This window comes from Microcebus murinus, chromosome 16 (genome assembly GCF_040939455.1).
Source record: "Microcebus murinus isolate Inina chromosome 16, M.murinus_Inina_mat1.0, whole genome shotgun sequence".
NCBI classification, from domain to species: Eukaryota; Metazoa; Chordata; class Mammalia; order Primates; family Cheirogaleidae; genus Microcebus; species Microcebus murinus.
The window spans coordinates 66211211-66234520 of record NC_134119.1 but is presented as its reverse complement, the minus strand read 5'-3'; the positions used below and the strand labels follow the sequence as shown (position 1 = coordinate 66234520).

The 23310-nt window shown below is 58.6% G+C and overlaps 1 protein-coding gene across 1 annotated transcript in view; it reads right to left on the bottom strand.

The window, feature by feature from the left end:
* Positions 1–2989: 2989 nt before the first annotated feature.
* BICRA (BRD4 interacting chromatin remodeling complex associated protein) overlaps positions 2990–23310 on the bottom strand; it is a 79353-nt gene continuing 59032 nt past the window's right edge. Inside the window, exons 6-15 of the mRNA XM_012761563.3 lie at positions 19603–21561; positions 19010–19186; positions 9123–9758; positions 8787–8967; positions 8421–8530; positions 7460–7521; positions 6716–6864; positions 6525–6619; positions 6210–6312; positions 2990–4920 (exon numbers count right to left, since the gene is read on the bottom strand). Of these exons, the coding sequence (XP_012617017.3) occupies positions 3836–4920; positions 6210–6312; positions 6525–6619; positions 6716–6864; positions 7460–7521; positions 8421–8530; positions 8787–8967; positions 9123–9758; positions 19010–19186; positions 19603–21561 (4557 nt within the window). The 3' untranslated portion in view covers positions 2990–3835. The remainder of the gene's footprint in view (positions 4921–6209; positions 6313–6524; positions 6620–6715; positions 6865–7459; positions 7522–8420; positions 8531–8786; positions 8968–9122; positions 9759–19009; positions 19187–19602; positions 21562–23310) is intronic.

The window sequence follows — 23310 nt, the reverse complement described above, 5'->3', positions numbered from 1 at the left end:
ATGCAACTGAAAAATAGAAAACATTAGCCAGGCATGCCAGCCATGTGCCTGTAGTCCCAGCCACTCGGGAGGCTGAGGCAGGAGGATCGCTTGAGCCCAGAAGTTTGAGGTTGCTGTGAGCTAGGCTGACGCCACGGCACTCTAGCCCGGGGCCACAGAGCGAGACTGTGTCTTAACCCTTTACACTCTGATGTCGAGTGTGGATAATGAGAAAAAAGCAAGCGAGTGCAAAGGGTAAAAAAAAAAAAAAAAAGAAAAAAGAAAAGAAAATCGGCTCTTGGATGATCCCAGTACAGAGCCTGGTTTTTCCTCTAGGTCCCTGCACCTCTGGGACTCAGAGCATACAAGGCCTTGAGTCAAACCCTGGCCCTGCTACTTACTTCTAGAGAAGCCCAGGGAAGTGACTTTGCTTCTCTGTGCCTCAGTTTCCCCATCTACGAAATGGGTCTTTCTCTGTTCCCCGTAAGAACACTTCGCTCAGTCTTTGCCTGAATGGCACGTCCTTAAAGAGGCCTACTCTGATGTCCCCAAGGAGCCCCTGCATTCCTGTCCCCTGTCCCTACTTTATTTGCCTTCTTAGCACTTGTCACCATCAGCCATTCTACGTAGGAAAATATCTCAACGGAGCTGGTGTATACGACCCGTGTACAGATAAATGTAAACGACCTGGGGCTCAGCCCAACTGACATGAATGTCATTGCCGCTAGGAGACAGGCTCCGTCCTAAAAGCTTGTCCCAAATCATCCCCCTTCCCCCTAGGAGGGGAAGTCCTGTTATTATTATTCCCATTTCTCAGGTAGGGAAGTTGAGGTACAGGGAAGTGGAGTCTTGCCCAAGGAGTAGAAGAACGAGGAAGTGAGCCCAAGCTGCGTGCTTTCATTTCTACCATGAACTTGGATGGGGGAAAAAAAAAAAGGCTTCTGGAGTTTTCCCTGAAATTCAGGGTTGCTTTCCTTCAACCGTGAATGTTAGCAACAAAGCATGGGACCATCAGCGGGGCCTGTGTCGCTGTCACCCGGAGGAATCGCTGATGTTCTCCTCAGGCGGCGTTGGTTGCAGAGATTTCCAGTGACCGGTGACACTGTCGCCATCAGACCCGCGGCCAGCTCTCCCTAAGTCATGCGTTGGCACAACAGCCCACATCACTGGGTCGCAAATTTGTTTTGTATTTTATTTTTTCAATACACCGATAACTGTATTTCGGTTTAATTGGTTCCCTTTGTAACCCTGTGGCGTTTATTTTTTGCTGCATTTAAAGACACCACTCCAGGGTGTAGGGAGTGAAAAAGCCCCTTGTCTACACCACCCTGCCTCATTGCGTGCTATTTGAGCCCCGAGTAACGGGGGCTGCTGTCTTGTCTCGTGTGTCCCTGCTGTCTGGACCGGGGAGCCCCCAAGATCTGTCCTGGGTTGTCGCCAACCTTCCCGATGCCATTGCAGCCACCGGGCCACCTCCCCAAGGGACAGTCTCATTCTTTCTCTAGCTCCCTCCTTCCTCACCCGCCAGATCTGAGTGGAGAGATTCTGACACGCGCTGCGCCACCTGCGATGAGCCCGTCACAAGAGGACACACACTGGGGGTGTGCGCACGTGGAGGACGGGCCCAGCCGCCGCTGATTGCGTCTTTTGGGCCTCAGTTTCCTCCCCTGCAAGATGGGGCCATTGGTTCCCACACAGAGCTGCTCAAGGGCCAAATAAGGGCCCCACGTGGTCACGTGTTCAAACGCGTTAGTCACCGCTGCTCCTCTGCTCCAGCGGCATGCAGCGAACCTTCCAGAACCGAGCCCCTGAGCGCGTGCCTAGCCACGAGGGGTCTTTGGGGAGAGAGCCAGGAATTTGTGACCCAACGACATTGAGAACTGCCGGTTCCCTGCAGTGCTGTTTCCCACGTGGGTGGTCTAGAGCTGGGAAGGGGAACGGGCCAACCGCCTAGACGCCACATGCCGCTGCCCACCCACAGACACGCCCAGGGGCCTGCAGAGGAACCGGGCACGGCAGGGCACCCAGGTCCAGGCGCCGTCACCACCCACCGGGACTTGGTGGCGCTTCGTGTCCGCCCTCGTTCCCTTGTCTTTCCCTCCGCGGCCGCCAGAGGGCGCTGATTACCTAAATCAGCTCGGAACCCTCGGTGCCTCCCGCCTCACTCAGGTACCTGGGGAGCACAAGGTCCTCCGGAGTAGGCTCCCTTTGTCCCCTCTCTGTCCTCTCCCCATCTCTCACTGGGCCCACACTGTTCCTCAATACTCCTGGGTGAGCTCCTGCCTCAGGGCCTTTGCATTGGCTGTTCCCTCTGCTTTGGACGCTCTTCCCTCAGAGATCCCTCCCTCAGTTCATGCGTGCCTGTGCTCAAATGTCACCTTCTCAACGAAGCCTTCCCTTCCCACCTGATCCTGAGGGCCTCAATGTGCCGTTGGGCAGGTTACTCACTGCACAAGGCACTCAGTGAACGCGTGAGAAGCGACTAAAACCAAGCTCATGCTCTGCTCTCCAAATTCTGGGCCCAGGAGAAGGGTGCCATTCCACACTTGGGGACTAGCAGCTGCCTTATCCACACCCTTACTGTCACGGATCGTGTCCCCCCACCCCCCAAAGATATGCTGATGTCCTAAGCCCTGGTACCTGCGCTGTGACCTCATTTGGAAATAGGGTCTCTGCAGATGGAACCAAGTGAGACTGAGAGGTCTAACCAAGGGACTCCTCCAAGAGGCCACTCCGGAGCGGAGAGATGCAGCCACAAGCCAAGGTCCACTTGGGGCCACCAGACACGGGGACAGGAAAAGAAGGGTCCTCACCTCTTAGAGGGTGGCCCTACTGCCACCTTGTTTCCCGACTTCAAGCCTCTGGGACTGGCAGAGAGTAAACAGCTGTTGCTTTAAGTCCCCTGCGACCTCGTCCCAGCAGCCCTAGGAGGCTGACACTGTCCCCAACCCAGGGACTCCGACCGCCAGCCCTGAAACACCCGAAAGCAATGGGGCCCAGGGCGCAGGAGTACAGTTTTAAAAAAAAGGATCCGTTTTTAATTTACAAGAGTTCTAAATGTACAGAATTCTTCTTTAAAAAAATTGTTATGCACAATAAATACAGTACAAAAAAATTTATCTTACAGTACTAGTTTTGTCTCCGAGATTTCAAAATGTGGCGCGGGCGCCGGGGGCGGGAGGGACAGGGAAGACTGGCTGGCTGGGGCTGGTGGGGGGAGGAAGGCCCCGATTTCTTGTTTTGCTCAGATTTCAAAGTCGAGGGACAGGAGCGTCTGAGATCTCTCTCTCTGTCACTCGAGCACGCACAGACGGAAACACGGGCCACCGGCTGGAGGCGCGGGCATGACGGTGACAGACGCCCGAGGGCACAGCTGCGAGGGGCTGGCACCCAGCGCCCCTCTCTGGTTTGGTTTCGCGGCCCGTGGGGCGGAGGGCGAGGCTGGCACCATGGAGGGACCTCCCCGCACGCGTGACCCGTGAAGCGGCACAGGCAAGACGGTACCTGGCGCAGTGACACGACCAGGTGCCCCCGCCCCTGGCAAACACACGCGTGTCCCCGGGGCAGAGGGGCGGAGTGCGCCTGCAAGTGGAAGGGACAGGAACCGACCACCGGGTGGCCCCTGGTTTGGCAGGGGGACATTTGACATTGTAGCCCCTCCCCCACATCCAAGCCACCCCCACTCCCGACAACCTAGCCGAAGGGAGGCGGCAAGGAGGCCTTTGTGACTCAAATAACTTAGGCAAGAAAAACTGTCAGGGGACCGGCTCACGTCCCCAGGAGGCTGAGGTGGCAGGCCCTGCGGCCCTGGCGCCCGTGGGCGGCAGCGCGGGGCAGGGGAGGGAGCCGGCCGGTGTTATCTGTTCAACGTCCTGGCGCCCAGGCCGCCGTTGTGGCTGGAGGGCGGGAAGGCCTCGGGCCTGTGCAGGGGGGCCGGGGCGGCGGGCGCGGGGGCGCCGTGCGGGTGCGGGTGCGGGTGCGGGGCGGCGGGCGTGCGGCCGGGCGCCTGCTGGAGGTTCAGGATGCTGTCGATGGCGCTCTGGAGGTGCTCCGTGAGCGTGTCGTCCTGGGGGCTGTCGCTGGAGAAGCTGGCCTGGTCCACGTCGGGCGAGTCGGACTTGCGCCGCTTGGCGGGCGGCAGCGGGGCCGCCTCCCAGCCGGGGTCCCCGCCCGCGCCGCCCGCCACGCCGCCCCCCGCGCCCTCGGGCGGGGCGCCCTTCAGCACGCGCTGGTACAGCTCGTCCTCCACCGCGGCCAGCTCGCGGATGAGCCCGCTGGTGGCCTCGTCCACTTTGGCGGGCGGCGGCGCGGGGCTGCCCCCGCGGGCTCTGCCGCCGCCCGCGCCCTCGGCGGCGCCGGCGCCCGGGCCGGCCACGTTCTCGCGGTAGGTCTTGCGCAGCGGCAGGCGCGGGCAGGGCGGCGCGGGCGGCCTGCGGGCCTGGGCCGGCGCGCCGGGCGGCGGGTGGTCCACCGTGCCGTTCATCTGCGCGGCGGGCGGCGGCGGCGGGGGCCGCGGCGGGGGCTCGGGCGCCCGCGGCGCGGCGGGCGGCGGGTGGTGCACCGGGTCGAGCGCCGTGTTGTGCACGACCTTGCTGAGCCCCGCCTCCTGCTTGATCTTGAGCTTGAGGCCGATGCGGCTGCGCGCCTCGTACGTCTTGATGGGCGGCCGGTTGCGCGAGGGCATGGGCCCGTCCTCGTCGGCGTCCAGCGGCGAGGCGGCGGACGACGAGGACGACAGGGACGACGACGCCCGGGCCCAGGTGACGGACGGGGAGCCGCCCGCCCCGCCGTGCCGGATCACGAGCTTGGTGGGCAGGTGCGGTGGCGGTGGCGCCGAGGCCCCGGGCGCGGCGGGCGGCGGGCCGTGGCCGGGGGGCCGGTGGCCGTCGGCGGAGGCGGCCGCAGGGAGGCCGAGCGAGCGCGAGGAGGACACGTACTCATCTGCAGAGCGGGCGGCGAGCGGGTGAGGGCCGGGCCGAGGGTGCGGGCCACCCGCCCGCCGCCCCGGGACGGGCGCTGCTGGGCGCCACCCTCGCCGTGATCCCGCCCCGACTCCAAACCCGCGCTGTTGGCACGGTGGCTAGCCACGACAGCCACGACGGGCTCATTTAGGGTTAAACGAATTAAAAGGACATAAAGCAGAAGTCCCACTCCTCAGTCGCGCGGGCCACACTGGCCGGCAGCTCCTGAACTGAGCAGCGCAGACACGCAACGCGTCCGCACCTAGAAAGTTCTCTGGGACAGCGCGCTCTCTAGGTACACTAAAGAAAAAAATTGGGGGGGGGGGCGGCATCTCATTTGATGGCAAAACCCGGTGTGAAATGCCATGAGGTTATTTATGGTCTTGATTTATCCCAGTGGCCGGGACACCCATCTGTTCCACTGCAGAGATATTTATAATTTGATCCCAGAGTGCCTCTCGCGCCCACCGGGCTTAATCAGAAGACAGTTAATCACTGTCTAGGCAGCTCATCACCTTTCTAAAAGCAAAACAAAAAAATCCAGAACATACAGGGCCCCAAGCGTTTTAGGTAAGGGATTATCAACTGGTGTTACAACCTCCACTTTACAGGACGAGGACGCGGAGGCACAGAGAGGTTAAGTAACTTGCCCAAGGCCACACAGCAAATAGCAGAGCCAGGATTGGAACCAGAGGGTCTGGCTCCAAATTGTGCCCCTAACCAGCAAACTGTCCTGCCTCTTCCACCCTGAAATTTAGGAACCTCTCCAGCCCCTCCTTCACCACGCCCCCACTTCGCACCGTTTCTCCTTTAAGTACCAATGACTACTTAAAAAATAATAATAATAAGGTCCGGGGCTGCAGGATAAACAGCATGAAGGTACAGGTCCGAGGGTGGACAGAGGGGCCATTTATTTCTTAAGGGAAGCGCTGGAGGTGACTGGATTGGATGCGGGCTAAGGGGTATTTTGTTAAATCCAGCAGCTGAGACACCTCAGGAGCAAAATTGAAGGAAGCGCCCCTCTCCTGTTTTTCTGTGCCCCTGGGGGTGGCAGAATGGTCCCCATCCCAGGATGGAGGGGATGAAAGGGACCCACAGTGACGAGGAAGACAAAAGCAGGGCTCTGGCCTGGCGGGAGGTCCGGGAAGGAAGGAGGTGCTCGGGCGCCGCCTGCTGGCGGGGTAAGGTAAGGGCGCGGGCCACCCCGTCCCGACCTAATTCTGCTGCCCGGTGGGGTGGGGACACCTTCCCCCTCCCCTCCCCTCTCACCTGGCTTCTCCTTGGCCAGCTGTTTATCCAAGGCAAGGGTGGTCTTCTCCTCCTGAATGAACATCCGGTCGATCATGACCATCTCCGCTGAGGGGCTCACCCTCTGGGGGGCGCGGGGCAGAAGAGAAACGGGCAAGTGAACAAGCAAGGGGGCGAAGGGGACGCCAGCGACCCGGGCGGGGCCTGCGAGCAGCTTTCAAACTGTCCCTGCGATCTGACCGCCTGCCTCCCTCCGAGCCACCCTCCCGAGGCTAAGAGGAGCGGGCAGGGGAAAGGGCAGGGTCCCAGCGGGGGAGGAAGGCGACCTGATCCTACCCGGGACTCCTCCAGGAGCAAGAGACGGTATTTATTGAGCATGGCCTGGGTGCGCTTCAGCAGCTGCGTGGAGACCGTCTCAAACTCCTCGTCCACTGCGAGCAAGAGACGAGACCAGGGGCGGAGATGCTGGGGTGCTCGCGCGCATGCGCCGTCTCCACCCCTTGCAGCGCCCCGCCCGCAGGCCTCACCTTTGTGGTAGTCGTGGGGGGAGGGGAGAGCACCCTGGTAGACGTGGTAGGGCAGGAGGCGATGTAGGGCGTCCTCGAAGGAGGGGAAGGCTGTCTTGTAGTCGGGGTGCAGGACTGAGCCCTGATGTTTGTGCAAATGCTCCAGGAAACTAGGGGTGGGGCGGGGAGAGACCGCGCACACAGCCGGGCGTGAGGGCCAGGAGAACCCGGCGTGCTGGACCGCCAGCCCCAGGCCACAGCTGCGTGGGACAGCAGAGGGAAAAGGGACGCTTGGGAAGCTGGCGCGTCTCCCTGAATCCCCGGCCACAACCAGAGGAAGCAGATGCTGTCATTGCCCCCATTTCACAGAAGAGGAAACTGAGGCCCAGGGAAGTAAAGTGAAGTCACTGGTCTCCAAAGCACAGAAGAGAGGAAGAGACGGCCTGTGCGAGTCCTCCTGCCCGGCCCTGCCTGGCCTGGGAGCAGCCTCCCAGGGAGAGAGGCTGGCTGTGCCGGTTGGTGAGATCTGCTCTCTCTCTGGCCCGCTGTGTCTCTCTGCTGTGTCTCTCCCAGCAGGTAAGCCCAACTGCACCCGCTGCTAAAGGCCAGCTGGTGGCGGAGGAGACCGAGGGCCCTAGGGAGCCCGCGCAGACAGCCAGGGTTGGAGCTGGGACCGGCATCAGGCCTGCCCGCCCGCTTCTGAAGGGGGCCCATGCCCCCCCCCAAAGGCGCAGGCTGGCTGCGTGGGGAGGTGCTGCGACTCACTTGGCTTCCTTGCTGGGCTGGAGCGCGGGGGGCTTCTTCAGGCCGCTCAGCTTGCTGTCATACTGGGGGGAGAGAGGCGGGTGAGCGGCACTGCGACACGGACGCCTTCCCCCGCGCCCTGACCCCTCTCTCCCTCCAGCCTGGGGCGGAGCGTCTCACCCGGTGGGGGCCTGGCCCCAGCTGCGGGAGCCCATGCCCATCCAACTAAACCTGCAGGGGGGGAGAGGGCGACAGGCAGGCGCAGCCCTGGGCGCCCGCCACCTGGGTCCCCTCCGTCCCCTTGCTGGGGGCTGCTCTCTGTGCGCCTCCCGCTCGGGGTCAGGGGGCCTGTCTCTTCCAGCGGCAACTCTGATCTGCGTGGCCCCTCTCCTCCGCCTGGCCTGCGCGCACCTCACGCTGCCCCAAATCTCTTCGGGACCCCCTCTCGTCTGCCGTCTCCCCTCTTGGCCTGGGCATGGCTGGTGTCTGAGTCTCTCCCAACTTCTTGGGTCCTGCGCCCTCCGACCTTCCGCCCTTCACTTGTCTTCCCATCCCCCTGCGTCTCACCGGCGGCCTCTGCCTCAGTCTCCCCGCTGCTCGCCCTCTGTTCTCGGTGTGGCCTCCCTGTCTCTCATCTGACTGTCCCGTCGGTACCCACCTCTCCTGTCCTCAGCTGATCATCTTGTAGCCTCGACCCTGTCCCCTCTGCCTGTCTCGGTGACCAGCTCTCATGCTGTCACCAGTCTGGGTGCCCGCCTGTCCCTGTCCACCGTCCTGGGCCGCTGCATCTCCGCCCACCTGTCGGGGGCTGGCCAGCCCCTCCTGGCCCTGCCTGGCTGTCCTGGGGTCTCAGCTGCCTCTGTCTGCCGTTCCTCTTGCAGCCCCTCCCGTTCTTCTTGGCGTCTCCCTGCCCTGCCGCCCCGGTCCCGGCTCCCTGGCGACATCCGGGTGCTGCCCTGACCCCTGCTCTGAGGCCTCTTACCTGCAGCCCGGAGGACTTCCCTGGCCCGGACGAGGCGGCCTTGGCCATACTCAGGGTTGGGAGGTTGCTGGCAAAAGCTTTGTTCTCGGCAGGAAGCAGAGGAGGGAGGCCTGGGGGTGTGAGTGCGGAGGTGGGGGGACAGGGCCCGGGGTCACTGGCACGAAGGCCCCTCCTCAGACGTGAGCCCCAATCCTGCTCCCTCCACTCTCCTGCCCTTCGCCCGTCACAGCCGGAGAGGCAGCCCTGCCTTCTGCACCTTCCCTCGGTCCCCTGAGGTCTGGGTGACGCCCCAGCGCCGTGACCCACAGCTCTGCCCCAGCCCGGCCTCCCTGCCGCCAGCCCGCGGCCCACCCACCTCTCCCCTACCTGCGCTGGCCATGGGTGCCGCGGCAGGGGCATGGCCGGGGCCGGCGGGGGGCCCGGACGCGGCCTGGCCGCTGACCAGCACGGGGGCAGCGGGGCTGGCGAGGGCGCCCAGGCTGGCGGAGGTCTGCGGGGCGGCGGGGGCTCCCCCGGCCTTGTTCTGGAGAATGATTCCCGACGGCACCTGGGGAGGGGACAGGTGGATGGGGGTGGGGGGCGCAGGCGTGCCAGGGCCGGGACGAACGAGACCGTGAAGCAGGAGGGACCGCTGTGACACAGCGGGCGGAGGGCAGGGGCTGGCTGAGGGCGGGGCGGTCGCTGGTCCCTGCCTCCCGTTACCTGGTGAAATCTCTCGAGAAGAGCCTTCGGCTGGGGCAGCGCTGGGAAGGGGGTGGTCACCATCTGGAAGGTCCGAGGAGGCGGTGGGGGGGGCGCTGTGGGCTCAGGGACCAGGTGGAGGGTCGGCGGGGGCGTGGGGGACTTGTGGGGCCCTTGGCCGGGGGGGAACTGGAGCTGGAAGTCGGACGGCGTAGGGGCTGGCAACCTGGAGGACGTCTCGGAGGAGGAGGCCACAGCGGAGGCAGTGGAGGCCGGAGGGAGGTGGGAGGCTGGGGGCAGCGGCCCCTCGGGCGGCTGGGAGGGGGGGCGCAGGGGGGGCTGGGGCGGGCCAGGCACAGTGGGGGCCGGGGTGCTGGTGGGTGGGGGGACGCCCAGCTGGTTCTGGATGACGAAGATGCCGGGCAGAGCAGGGGGGGCCTGGGGTGGGGGGCAAGAGTGCAGGGCCGGCTCTGACGGGGGGCGGGACACACTCTGGGGCTGGGAGGGAGGGCGAGAGTGGGGCCGGGAGGGGGGGCGGGAGGGGGGCCGGGCGGGGTGTGGGGAGGGCAGGTGGGGGCTGTCTCCCAGAGGGGCCTGGTGAGGTAGTGACGGGGATGACGATGGGCCCGGGCCCTTCAGTGGAGCTGCTGCCGGGATCTGGGCAGGGGAGGGAGGCAGAGGGGAGGGGGTGGGGGTCAGAACCAACCTTGGCTCCCACTGCCCCAAGACACCGGGACCCAGCCCCCCCTCCAGGAACACCCTTCTCGGCCCAGCCCGGTCCTGAGGAAGGACCTCCCCACAGCCCCCAGCCCCCCACCCCCTTTCCCCGAGTCCCACCTGACCCCTCCCCCCATCCCCTCCACACTCCTCTGGCCTCCCATCTCCCCCCACCCCGCCCAGTTCCCAGATAGGGCGAGCCTGCAGGGTTGGGTGGCGGCAGCAGAGGAAGCGGCAGCAGCGGTGGCGGCGGCAGGGGACACTACGCCAGCTGCCCGGCATGAAGGCAGGAGGGCAGGGGCAGCGACACAGCAGCAGGGGGGGAGGGGCGGGCGGGCCGGCGTCCCAGCTGCGGCCCCGCCCGCCCGTCCAGCGAAGTCAAGGCAAAGCCACCACATAGGCGCCCGGGCGCAGGGACTCGGGCTGCCAGGGAGGACAGCGGCTGAGCGGGAAGGGCCAGGCCTGGGTTCGCAACCACGTGGGGGGCCTCTGGTGTTGGCACCGAAGGCCTGGGCCCCCTTCTGAGTGTCCAGGGTGCCCGTGTGGCTGGGGCTGCGGGCCTCGCTGGCACGGCGCATGCGCACAGGACACGCTCGGCTGTGGTCTGTCTGCGGGCACTGGCGATGCGGGTGCTAGTTCTGTAACACGCACGCAGCCACCGCCCTAAAGTTCACTCAGACGGAGCTCCTCGACCCTCTGGACTCTCCTCCCCGAGAATCCTAACCACGGCAGCCACTGTGTACCCAACACTGGGCTGGCACCCTGATGCTTGCTGCCCCAGAATCTGCACCCTAGTCACAGCTCGTGCTGATCCAATGCACACGGCCGGCCACACGCAGCTGCCCATGTGATCTCTCCACGCCCCAGAGCAGTGATCACATTGCACCCATTACACAGATGAGAAACTGAGGCCAAGGAGCCCAAATGACTCCCGACTCTCCAGACAGGGAGAAGTGGAGCTGGGACTGAAGCCCCAGGTGTGTGCACATCGCCTTAACACCACTCAGGTGACATCTGAGCTGTTTCTCAAAGCTGACAGAGGAGGACCCAGGTGACATGCACAAGGCCACCCGACGCTGCCACGCTCCAAAGCTCAGCCTCTTTGTGCGACTTCTGAATTATCACCAGCTTTGGCCTCCAAGTCCTGGGACCCTTGCAAGCTTGGCCCTGAATAACTTCTGGCAATTAAAACAAACCAAAACAAAAACAACCCAGTCCGTCCGTCCGTCCGTCCATCCATCCATCCTGACATCCCCAAGGTTTACCATCTCCAAGGAGAAATCAGAGGACTGTCCCCTGGACAGCACCTATGGAAGGCAGCTTGGTCTGGGACTTTGAAAGGGTCACAACTTTTGACCTAATAATTCCCCCTTCAGGAATGTGTGGTAAAGAATATTCAGGTTGGCCCCGTGAGACAGCTTATGCCTGTAAGCCCAGTGATCTGGGAGGCCAAGGTGGGAGGATCACCTAAGCCAGGAGTTTGAGACCAGTCTGGGCAACATAGAGAGACCCTGTCTCTAAACTAAAAAAGAAAGAGATTAATGTCCCTGTTTTGAAATGTTATAACGAAACATTAAGTGGGAAAGAAACATAATGTCTGCAGCTTACTCCCAAATGATTGAGAAAAAAGAAAGTGTGCATATTGAGAGAACTAAGGATAAAGCTAATGCAGCCAAAGGTTTACAGGGGGTAAAGGAGGCGTGAGGCCAGCGTCACACACCCCAAGACGGTCCCCAACAGTGCCACCTGCTTGTATTTAGTCCCCTCCCACATCACTCGCGGGCTGTTCTCTGTGGCCAAGAGAATTCAGCAGAAGTGGTCTTGCATCACTTCCAAGATGAGGTTATAAAAGAGTCTGTGGCTCCCGGCCTGAGCGCTCTGTCTCTCTCCCTGGGTCATTCACCCGCTTCGCAGGAAGAAAACTGGGCGTGCCCTGGGCCGCCCTTCGGAGAGGCCCGCGTGGGAGGAAACGCCGCCGCCTGGCACAGGCCACGTAAGCGTGCGTGGGGGCAGGCGCTCCAGCCCGTCAAGCCCTCGGCGGGCTGCAGCCTCGGCTGACGTCCCCACCGCAACGATGTCAGAGCCCCAGCCGCCCAGCTAAGCTGCTTCCAGACCCTGACCCCCGAAACCATGAGATGCCCGAATGCTTGTTGTTTTGTGCTGCTAAGTCTTGGGGGTCATTTATTACCTATCAACACAAAACTAATGCATCTGGTTAAAGAGTAAAGCACTCCCACGACTTCTTTCTACTAGTCTTCAAACTTTTTATATGTTTGAAATCATTTAAAAATAAAAAGTTTAAACATGCCAAAAAATAAAAATATATTTTTTTAAAAATCTCATTCTTGGCCGGGTGCGGCGGCTCATGCCTGTAATCCTAGCACTCTGGGAGGCCGAGGTGGGAGGATTGCTCGAGGTCAGGAGTTTGAGACCAGCCTGAGCAAGAGCGAGACCCTGTCTCTACTATAAATAGAAAGAAATTAATAGGCCAACTAATAGATATAGAAAAAATTAGCTGCGCATGGTGGCGCATGCCTATAGTCCCAGCTACTCGGGAGGCTGAGGCAGGAGGATTGCTTGAGCCCAGGAGTTTGAGGTTGCTGTGAGCGAGGCTGACGCCACGGCACTCACTCTAGCCTGGGCAACAAAGCGAGACTCTGTCTCAAAAAAAAAACCACAAAAATGTTATTCTCATATAAAAGGCAGACACACACATTCCATAAACTAAGTCACAAGCCAAATGACATGGACAGGGATATAGCTACAACTCATAGCACAGACAAAGCCCATCTCTCTCATATATAAAGAGCCTCTAGAAATTACTAAGAATTACAACTGGTGAGAAAAGGAGGGCAAAAGATCAGACGTGCAGGTGCCTGCACGTTAGCACAGGCTGTACATGCACAGAGAACCGGAAGTGTGCACACAGTAAGTCCCTCTGGTTACCTGAGAGGGGACACACCAACAAGGTGGCCGTGGGTAGGGATGTAGGATGGGGTGGGACACTGTCCACTGTACTTTGAAAAATACTTTTTGATGATTGAACTGTGTGAATAAAATCCCTAATTTAAAACATTTTAGAGGCCGAGGCGGGCAGATCACTCAAGGTCAGGAGTTCGAGACCAGCCTGAGCAAGCGCGAGACCCCGTCTCTACTAAAAATAGAAAGAAATTAATTGGCCAATTAAAAATACATGGAAAAAATTAGCAGGGCATGGTGGCACATGCCTGTAGTCCCAGGTACTCGGGAGGCTGAGGCAGAAGGTTGCTATGAGCTAGGCTGATGCCATGGCACTCTAGCCCGGGCAACAGAGTGAGACTCTGTCTCACAAAAACAAAAACAAAAACATTTTCAATGGATGAAGGGAAAAAGGCTAGAAGAAAACTACATACCAAAATATTACTAATTGCTTTCCACACAGTGCTATTTATTACAGGGGATTAATTTTTCTTGTTTGTCCTTTTTTGTATTTTCTAAATTCTCTAAATAAGCATGAAATTATTTTTATCGTTTTTTTAGAAAACTACCACAAGTGAATGAGTGGATTGTTTACCAAGAATGTTTTTTTTATTATTATTATTAAGAGATAGGGTCCTTAAATGTAGTCCTACTTACTGGGAAGATTTAAAAAAAAAGAAAAAGGAAAAGAAAAAAATATAAAATAATTTAAAAATAAATAAATAAATAAAAAAGAGATAGGGTCTTGGCCAGGTGCAGTGGCTCACGCCTGTAATCCTAGCACTCTGGGAGGCCGAGGCGGGAGGATCGTTTGAGCTCAGGAGTTCGAGACCAGCCTCTGAGCAAGAGTGAGACCCTGCCTCTACTCAAGACATAGGAAGAAATTAGCTGGACAACTAAAAATATATAGAAAAAAATTAGCCGGGCATGGTGGCGCATGCCTGTAGTCCCAGCCACTCGGGAGGCTGAGGCAGGAGGATCACTTGAGCCCAGGAGTCTGAGGTTGCTGTGAGCTAGGCTGACGCCATGGCACTCACTGTAGCCCAGGCAACAGAGTGAGACTCTATCTCAAAAAAAAAAAAAAGAGATAGGGTCTCACTATGTTGGCCAGGCTGGTCTCAAACTCCTGGGCCCAACCAATCTTCCTGCCTCAGCCTCCCAAGCAGCCACAGCACCCAGCTACCAGGACATTTCAATTGCCCTAGGTGTGCCTGAGAAGATGCTCAACTTCACGTATGATTAGAGAAAAGCACGGGGGTGTGTCACTTTGCAGCCTGGGAAAGGGCGAGTTGGTGTTGGTAAAAAGACAGGAGGAAGCCCTGCATTGGCACAAATTTTGTGGCCACTGGTTAGTACTTTCCATAAAATGTTTGCAAAGTGCTTACCCTCTAGATGTTACCCTCTGGATATGGCAATTCTATTTCTGGAAAGGTACCCTACAAAAACTTGCACGTGCGTGCAAAGCCTGGTGGAGGATATCTGTATGGGTGTTGTTTGTTAACAGTGACAAAGATGCCACTTGAAGTATTCATGACATGGGGACTGAATAAATACATCCTGGTGTGGCCATATTATGAAACACAATAAAGACATCTTTTAAGAGGCAGACCTACAGCCCACAAGCTAAGAATAATTTTTACATCTTTAAATGGCTGGAGAAAAAAAACTGCAAGAATAACATTTTGTGACTCATGAAAATGGTATGAAATCCAAACTTCAATGTCCATAAATAAAGTTGTATTGGAACATTCCCATGCTCATTCATCTACCTGTGGTCCACAGCTGCTTTTGTGCTATAATGACAGAGCCCGTGTGGCCTGCAAAGTCTAGAATGTTTCCCATTGGCTCTTTATAGAAAGTTGGCCTGTTCGAGACCAGCCCGAGCAAGAGGGAGACCCTATCTCTACAAAACATAGAAAAATTAGCCAGGTGTTGTGGCTGGCACCTGTAGTCCCAGCTACTGGGGAGGCTGAGGCACAAGGATCGCTTGAGCCCAGGAGTTTGAGGTTGCGGTAAGCTGTGATGACACCACTGCACTCTAGCCAAGGTGACAGAGCCAGACTTTGTCTCAAATAAAAGAAAAAATAAGAAGAAGAAAATAAAAAGAGTTTCTGGAAAAATTAATAAAGAAATTAAAATTAGGCCAGGCGTGGTGGCTCATGCCTGTAATCCTAGCACTCTGGGAGGCCGAGGTGGGCGGATTGCTCAAGGTCAGGAGTTCGAAACCAGCCTGAGCAAGAGCAAGACCCTGTCTCTACTATAAATAGAAAGAAATTAATTGGCCAACTAATATATATATAGATAACAAATCAGAATCTCGATGAAAAAAGTAAAGATATTATAAGAATAAATTAAAAAAAATATATATATGTATATAGAAAATAATTAGCCGGGCCTGGTGGTACATGCTTGTAGTCCCAGCTACTCGGGAGGCTGAGGCAGGAGGAACGCTTGAGCCCAGGAGTTGGAGGTTGCTGTGAGCTAGGCTGACGCCACGGCACTCACTGTAGCCTGGGCAACAAAGTGAGACTCTGTCTCAAAAAAAAAAAAAAAAAAAAATTAAAATTAAATAAAAAATACATAAAAAGAAAGTTTGCCTGGCTTCTTTCCCTTTGTAGCTCTTTCAACATGCCCAACCTTGTTCTAGCATATTTTGATATCAATATACATACATTAATTGACTTACCATCACAGGTAAGGAAACTGAGGCACAGAGAAGCAAGCAACTTGCCTAAGGTCACAGAGCCTTTCTGTGGCAGAGTCGAGGTCCCAGTGTCCTCGTCTCTAACTCTCACGCCACGACAGCCCTCCCAGACGGTGGCTTGCAAACCCGCACCGTGCCATCAGCTCAAGTCCTTTAGTGGGCGGTGACCAGCATTTAAAGGGAGTGGAGGAGACAGAACAGGAAACGGCAGCGTGCAGCTCGCGTCGCAACGACAGCTATTACCGTGCGAAACACAGAGGCTATCAAATCTCTCTGGGTCCAGAGTTCACAGAGTTCAGACACTGAGGGATTGCTACACATGCGCAGAACGGTGGCTCCCAACCCGGGCGACTCTGTGTCCGCAGGGGACACGTGGCTGACCACCGAGCCACACATCCGTCCAGCCAGCCACTTGCCCACCCAACAAACACGCATACCTCTGTCACGCCAGTGACTAAGAGTCAGCTCGTGCGCACACCTGCCCGGCACGCTGACCTTCCTTCTTGAAGGTCATCGTTACTGTCACTGCTGATGGTAAGTGTCTGTTCACTGGGCAATGGCTCTGGGCAGGGCCACCGAGTGAGGTCAGTGGCCTTGTTCCCGTTTTACAGGTAAGGAGACCACGCCCCAGAGAGCTGGAATACGCGGAGCTGGGATTCGCGCCCAGGGCTGGCGTCCTCACGCCCTCGGTGTCTCCAGCAGCAAACTCCCAGGGTTCGAATCCAGGCCCTACCGCTTGGCAGCTGGGGAGCTGGTGCGCGAGAAGCAGACAAGCATTCTCTGAGCCTGGTTCCCTCGTCTTGGAGCCACTCCTCATCTTGTCCCTAGAAGTCTACACCAGCCACCTCACAGACTTCTACCCTTGACCCCACCAAACCGTTTTCCAATGACAACCCCAGAGGGATCACTGAAAGTCACATCATCAGACACGCCACGTCCTGGCTGGAAACTGGCTGCTGGTGTCCAGGTTTGAACTCCTCACGGGGCCACCAGGGCCCTGCTGACATCTCCTACCCTGTCTCCTTCCTCTCCTCTCCAGCCTTCTTTCTCTCCTTGAACATCCCAAGCTCATCCCTTCCTCAGGGCCTTTGCACATGCCGTGTGCGCCCTCAGCCTTCCCTCGGAAGGCTCCTGCTTTCTCCAAGCCTGCTCCCTCCTCACGGAGGCCTTTCTGCCCACACCCCCAAAGTGGCACCCTCGGCTGTACTCCCTGCCGCGGTCAGTCCTTCCATCTGTCTCGCTGTTGGCCTGCAGGTGAATCGTGTCTCCTCCCCGTGACTTCACTGTGGCCAGCACACAGTGGGCGCCTGTGTGATGCTGAGTCCATCCCTCCACTCATTTATTCAGAAAATGTCCACTGGGTGCCCGCCACATGCCAGGCACTCTCTGGCCACTGGGGACACGGCAGGGACAGAACACACAACTCCCTGTCCTCACAGAGCTCACACTATGGTGGGGAAGAGCAAGACCTGGCACACAGTAGGTGCCCAGTGACATCTGATCGACACTGAAACGGCAGGAGCACAAATGGCCTCTCACCCAGCTCCAACCACAGCGGTTGGGGGAAGAGACTGGAACCGTCCGCACACGACAGCTGAGCACAGGAGGCTCGGAGAGAGGAAGTCACTAGCTGGCGGCACCCAGGCCTGCGTCTGACTCATCCCAGAAACAGCCTCTCGGAGGCCAGGGGGTCCCTGCCCCTCGTGCCCCCTCATTTCCGCCCGTCTTTCCTCCCCTTGTGGAGGTGATCTGGCACCATCGTGGCCCCCTGCCCCTCTGGATGACAATGTGGCCTGCCCCACGCTTTACCCCATAACAAGAGCTAAAGATAGTAATAACAGCAAGCATTTCCCGGGTGCTTACTTTGTGCTAAGTATATACTAACTCGTTACTCCACCTAAGCCTCACCCCACACCCGCAAAACATCTCTTTGTTGATGGACTGAAGAAACTGGTTGCTCAAGGTTATGTGGTAAGCGGCAGAGCCTGAAAGTGAAATCACAGCTGCTCAAGGCCAAAGCCCATCCTGGTTTCTGTCATCCTGGCCCTCTCGATGTGACTCTCGCTCCTCTTTCTACCTACCCATGAGTCCTTTTTGAACAGTATTATACAACATCCACTGCTCCAGAAAAAAAGGGTAGCCCTCCCTACCTTCCCATGTGCTTATAACTTACACGAGACAAAAGGCTAGTTCTCGTAATATGCAAAGAGTTTCTACAAATCAACAAGAAAATGACCAGTAACCTAAATTTTAGAATGACAAAAGATATGAACAGACAATCTAACAGAACAGAAAGTACAAATGGCTCTTAGTCTATAAAAGTCTGACTAACTTCATTCACAATAAAAGAAATGCAAATTAAAACAAAACAAGATACTATTTTTCATCTATCCAGATTGGCCAAGTTCAAACTCTAACAAGGTTATCGAAAAACAGGCACAAATCATATATTGCTAATAAAGGTTCATACTCCACAGAGAGCAATCTGGCAATATCTGTCAAAAATACAAATGCATATGCCTGGCCAGGCGAGGTGGCTCATACCTGTAATCCTAGCACTCTGGGAGGCCGAGGCGTGAGGATCACTTGAGCTCAGGAGGATTTCAAGACCAGCCTGAGCAAGAGCAAGACCCCATCTCTACTAAAAAATAGAAAAAAATAGCTGTGCAACTAAAAATAGAAAAAATTAGCTGGGCATGGTGGCACTTGCCCAGCTACTTGGGAGGCTGAGGCAGGAGGATTGCTTGAGCCCAGGAGATTGAGGTTGCTGTGAGCTAGGCTGATGCCACGGCACTCTAGCCCAGGCAACAGAGTGAGACTCTGTCTCAAAAAAAAAAAAAGAACTTATCCTAAAAAATGGCATACATAAAAAGTTATTCCTTGCAGCTTTGCTTACCATTGCTAAAGAGCAGAAGCGACCTAAAAGCCCAACGACAGGGACAGGCTAAATAACAGTACGCCCATCAGCAGAATACCATGCAGTCATAGAAAAGAATGAAGAATGGTCCCTAAGATCAATTTTTCAACGATAAAAGCAAGATGCAAAACTGCAGGCAGAGTATGCTATCATTTTTGTAAAAATGGAAGGAAAATAATCCGTATGTGATCGTGTTTGCCTGTACACGGAAAAGGAATGCCAGAAACCACTCTGGGGGGCTCGGGGGGCTGGGGTTCGGGAGCAGTGGGCTTTGCACTACGTACTTTTTTGTAACTTTTGAAATGTGAACTATTTGAATGTATTACTTGTTCAGATGTGAAAATTATAATTTTAGGAAATGATCGATTTCCCGCTGTGTCTTGCATCCCTGCCTAGAGTGTGGGTTCCCACAGGGCTGGCCCTAGTCTCGAGTGTGCGCGATTGTCAGGCGACACTCAGGGAACACCCGGGGGGCGAGGGAGAGCTCCGTGTTCCGAGTCAGCAAGACAGGGGTGCAGGCAGGGCAGCGAGCGAGGAGGAGGGGAGCGGGCGGGAGGGCGCGGCTGGGTCTGAGCTGCGGACAGAGGCTGAGCTGGGGGCAGGTTCATCTACCTGGGGGGCCGGAGCCGGGGAAGCCTGGCCGTCGGGGGCCTGAGTGCCCGGCCCAGCTCCTTTGGCGACAGGGGTGGCCGGGGCTGGGTCTTGGGCGGGAGGCGGGGCGCTGACTATGACCGAGGCAGGCACGGAGAGGTGGGGCCCCTCTGTGGAGAGGGGCTGCTGGCTCCTCTCCTGCAACGGGCAGCCCGCACAGGGTCAGAAGGCCACCCACAGCCCCCGGCCTCCCCACCCGAGACCCCCATCCCCGCTGTCGCCGGCGGAAGGCGCGCTGGGGGCTGGGCACAACCTGGCAGCGCGTCACACTCTGAGCTCCGTGGCCCTCTGCCAGCTGTCCCTCGCTTTCCCTGTCCCGCCCCGCCTGTCCCTCTGTCCCTGTCTTGCCCACGCCCTCCCTGAGACCCCGCCCCTTGTCTGTCATCTGGTCCCTTCTCCTTGTCTGTTAGTCCTCCTGCCAGCTTTGCCAGGCCCCTCACCCCTGTGCCACCTGTGCCATCCTGAGATGCTCTCCCCAACCCACAGGTCCTAGCCCCTCTCCCAGCCCCCCTCTCCCGGGCACCTGCTTCCCTGGTGGGCCCAGCCCTGGTTACCTGGGGCAGGAACATCTGCAGGGAGTCCTGAGTGAGGATGGCGGTGGCTGCGGCAGAGGGCGGCTGCCCCAGGACGATCTTCTCCGGGCTGGAGGCCAGGCCTGGGCTGGGCTGCGGGGTGGTGGCCTGGGGTGGGGCGGCGGCCTGCGGGGTGGGGGCCTGCGGGGGCTGCTGTGCCGGTGGCTGCTGCAGGCCCAGGGGCAGTGGCGTGCTGACCGCTGGGGGCGGCTGGGGGGAGGGCTGCACCGTGAGGACAGGCGTGGCCTCCCCCGCAGCGGCGGTGACGGGGGTGGCCGGCTGCACCAGCCCGTCCGGGGTGTTGAGCATGGCCACGGCGCTGGGGGGCAGAGTGACCCCTTGGAGGACGGTGGTGGCGGCAGAGCCTGCGGGTGCCGGCTGGCTCTGTGTGGGCAGACTGCCTGCAGCCAGCGACACGGGCATCTGGAAGAGCGCCGACTGGCCCACCTGGATGGGGGCGGCCGAGAGGATGTGGGCCGCGCTGTGGGCCCCGGAGTGGGGGGCCAGCACCGGGCCCAGGCTCAGCGGGCCGGCCAGGTTCTGGTTGGTGAGGATGGGGTTGGCGATGAGCTGTCCGCCCGCATGGGGCGCGGCGGCCGCCAGGATCTGCCCGCCCACGTTGGCCGGCAGGGCGGAGAGCGGCTGCGGGAGCTGCACGGCCGGCGTGCCGGGCAGCAGGAACTGGTTCTGGCCGGGCAGCATGTGTGGGGCGGGGATGACGATGCTGCTGCCCTGGTTCAGCAGGTGGACGCTCATGGGCTTGCTCAGGGCCCCGGGCGGTGGAGGCGGCGCCGCCCCCGTCGTGGTGGCTGGAGGCTGCTTGAAGACGTTGGCCTGCAGGGCGGGCGCGGGGAAGCCCGACAGCACCACATTCTGGCCCGCCTTGCCCATGAAAGTCAGGTTCTGCGGGGCCTTGGGCTGCTGCGGGAGGGCCGCGGGCTCGCCCTGGATGGTGAGCGTGGCGCCCGTGGGCGCGAACGGCTTGGGCGTCAGCTGGTAGAGCTTGGGGGGCAGCACCCCGGTGGGCTTGGGCTGGATGGGCGTGGGGGTGCGATGCAGGATCACGTTGGGCGCCGGGACCAGCGGCGACGTGCCCAGGCCTGGGGCCACCGCCAGCGGCTGTCCCGAGGGCGCTCCGCTGGCCGCCGCCGTGGCGGCCCCCGCCCCTCCGAACACAGAGTTCCCGTTGAGCGTGGTGGCCACGGCGGCTGAGAGGTTCTTCTGGATGACCAGGCCGGCCCCCTGCGGGGAGACGCCGGCCGATGCCAGGGTCACCGGCTCCGAGGGGCCAGCTGCTGAGGCCAGGTAGCCGCTGACAGGCACCTGCTTGGCCAGGAGCTGGGAGGTGGGTGTGTTGAGTGCCATGACAGGCTGGCCCACCACCTGGATCGGGGCAAGGCCCAGTGTGGCCGCGGTGGCGCCCCCCGGGCTGCCATTGGGCAGGCCTTGGAGGCCCGGGATGGGCTGCAGGGTCACGTTGCCCAGGCCCACGGGCTGCAGGAAGGGCTGGACGCTCAGGGCCTTGTTGACCACGTCCTGGGGCGGCACCAGGGCCTGGTGGGTCAGCACAGTGGGTGGGGCCTGCAGCCCCAGCAGGTCGGTGCCGCCCGGGAAGAGGGCCTGGGCCCCCGCAGCCACGGTGGCCGCCCCGCCAGCGCCCGTTGGGCCCGCCCCGCCATCTGCCGGCTGCAGCGTGGGCAGCTGGAAGGGGCCCAGGTCCAGCTCGGCCTCCGCCTCCAGCGTCTGCTCGGTGATGTTGGCCTCTTGGAGGCTCTGCTGGAGGATGTCACAGGGCTGGTCGGAGCCCCCGCTGCCCCCGCCACCGCCCCCTGTTGCAGGGGAGCCCAGGATGTCATCTTCCAGAAAGTCGAGGTCCACGCTGGGGGCCGGCTGGCTGGGCTCCGGGTTCAGGTGGTTGCCAGAAGCTTCTTGCACATGGAGCTGGAGGCCAGGTAAGGCGGGAAGGAAAGCGCTAACGTTAGCAAGGCGCTGGGCTGTGGCCACAGCTGGAGCAAAGAGCACGCGCGTGTCAGGGCAGCCGTGGTCAAGAAAGAACATTCCGCTTGCAAGTGGCTGGACCCATGATCAAATCTCAGCTCTGCCAGGGCTTGGCTGTGCCAACCAGGGGCTTGCTTAATCTCACCTCAGTTTCCCCATCGGTACTTATCAGTCGAATGTAATCAAAACAATTTCTTTAAATAGCCAAACAGGCCCACAACACTTACCAGTAACTCCAAAACCCAAAATGCTCTAAAAAATAAGATTGTTTTCCTAATTCTTTTGGCAGCAAAACTTAACCAGAACTGATGTGGTACTTTTGATGGAACACATTTATGCATGTGACTCGACTCTATAAATCTGGCCACAGGAAGGTGGGTGTGTGACGTTACATAGGGCACAAATACCGTATCCCCTTTCCAGAGGCTGAAAAATCCTCAAGTCTGAAACTCACAGCTTTTGGGAAAACAATCACAGTCCTGTCGGACTGAAGAGCCTGCTGGTGGCAGCGGCTACCGCCCGTGGGTTCGTGTCCCAACTGTGCCGCAGGTTCACTGCTTTTTAGGTGCCATTCATGCTGCCGTGGACCAGGACACACATGCACCAGTACTAACGCATGTACGGGCAGGACACGCCACAAGCAGCACGTGAGCTCATGGCACACAATCTCCACGGAGGTCTGAGCAGATAATGCACCGAAACCTGCAGCTTGAAAGCCTCTGACTTCATCCACGTGGGGGGCGCACAGCAGGACCCGGCGGCCACGTGGGGACATTGTCTATCATCGTTATCAGGCACGTTGTTGTTCATGACAGCCCAGCCAGGCGGGCGCTGCCCGGGTCACCCAGCTGGCGGGACGCGGCTCCGGCTCGGCCTCCACCCGACTGAGGCCCAGGCTGCTGTGCCCGTCTGACTTCTTACCAACTAAGTGTAACCTGCCGTACCCAACCTGCCTCCTAGGATGGCTAGGAAAATTCCCCGACGTCCTGTGCGGGGAGCGCTTAGAACCCGACCCAGGACCTTAAGGACATCAAAAGACATGGTAGTGATGAGAATAAGAATCACAAAATAACGAAAACCTAGGATCATTATTGCTCTATTGTGTCTAGAAACGTAATAACATTAACGTGATATATAATTATTGTGTTTCTGGATTTAATCATTTATATTACGAAAGATAAATTATTTTTATATAAGTTACATAAAATATTAATTTATATAATAAACATTATAGTATTTATTATATATAATAATATAATATTATAGTATTGTGGGAACAAACGAAAATTACCATAAAGGGCCTGGCACATGACAATCAATCGTCATCATGATGAAGAAGGAAGGAGGAGGAGAGGAGGAGGAGGAGGAGGGAAGGGAGAAGGAGGGAGTGGCGAGGCTAGCACTTAGTGGGGGGGGGGGAGCCCGGCACATCCAGGCATACAGTAAGCACCTAATAAATGCCCTCTGCTTCCCCCACGCTGGGCTTCACTGTCCAGGTGGAGACGGTAGCCTGTGGTTTAGGAGGCCACTCCCCTGGTCTCACATGTCCCCATGGCTGAGTCTGCGCAGGACCCCAGGCCTCCCAAGCCCCCAGAGGAGTGTCCCCCAGGGGACCCCAGGGACCCTCACCTCCTTCTCCAAGGGGCCTGCAGGGCTCGGCCATCTTTGCCCACGTCAGCCTCTCGCCCCCCC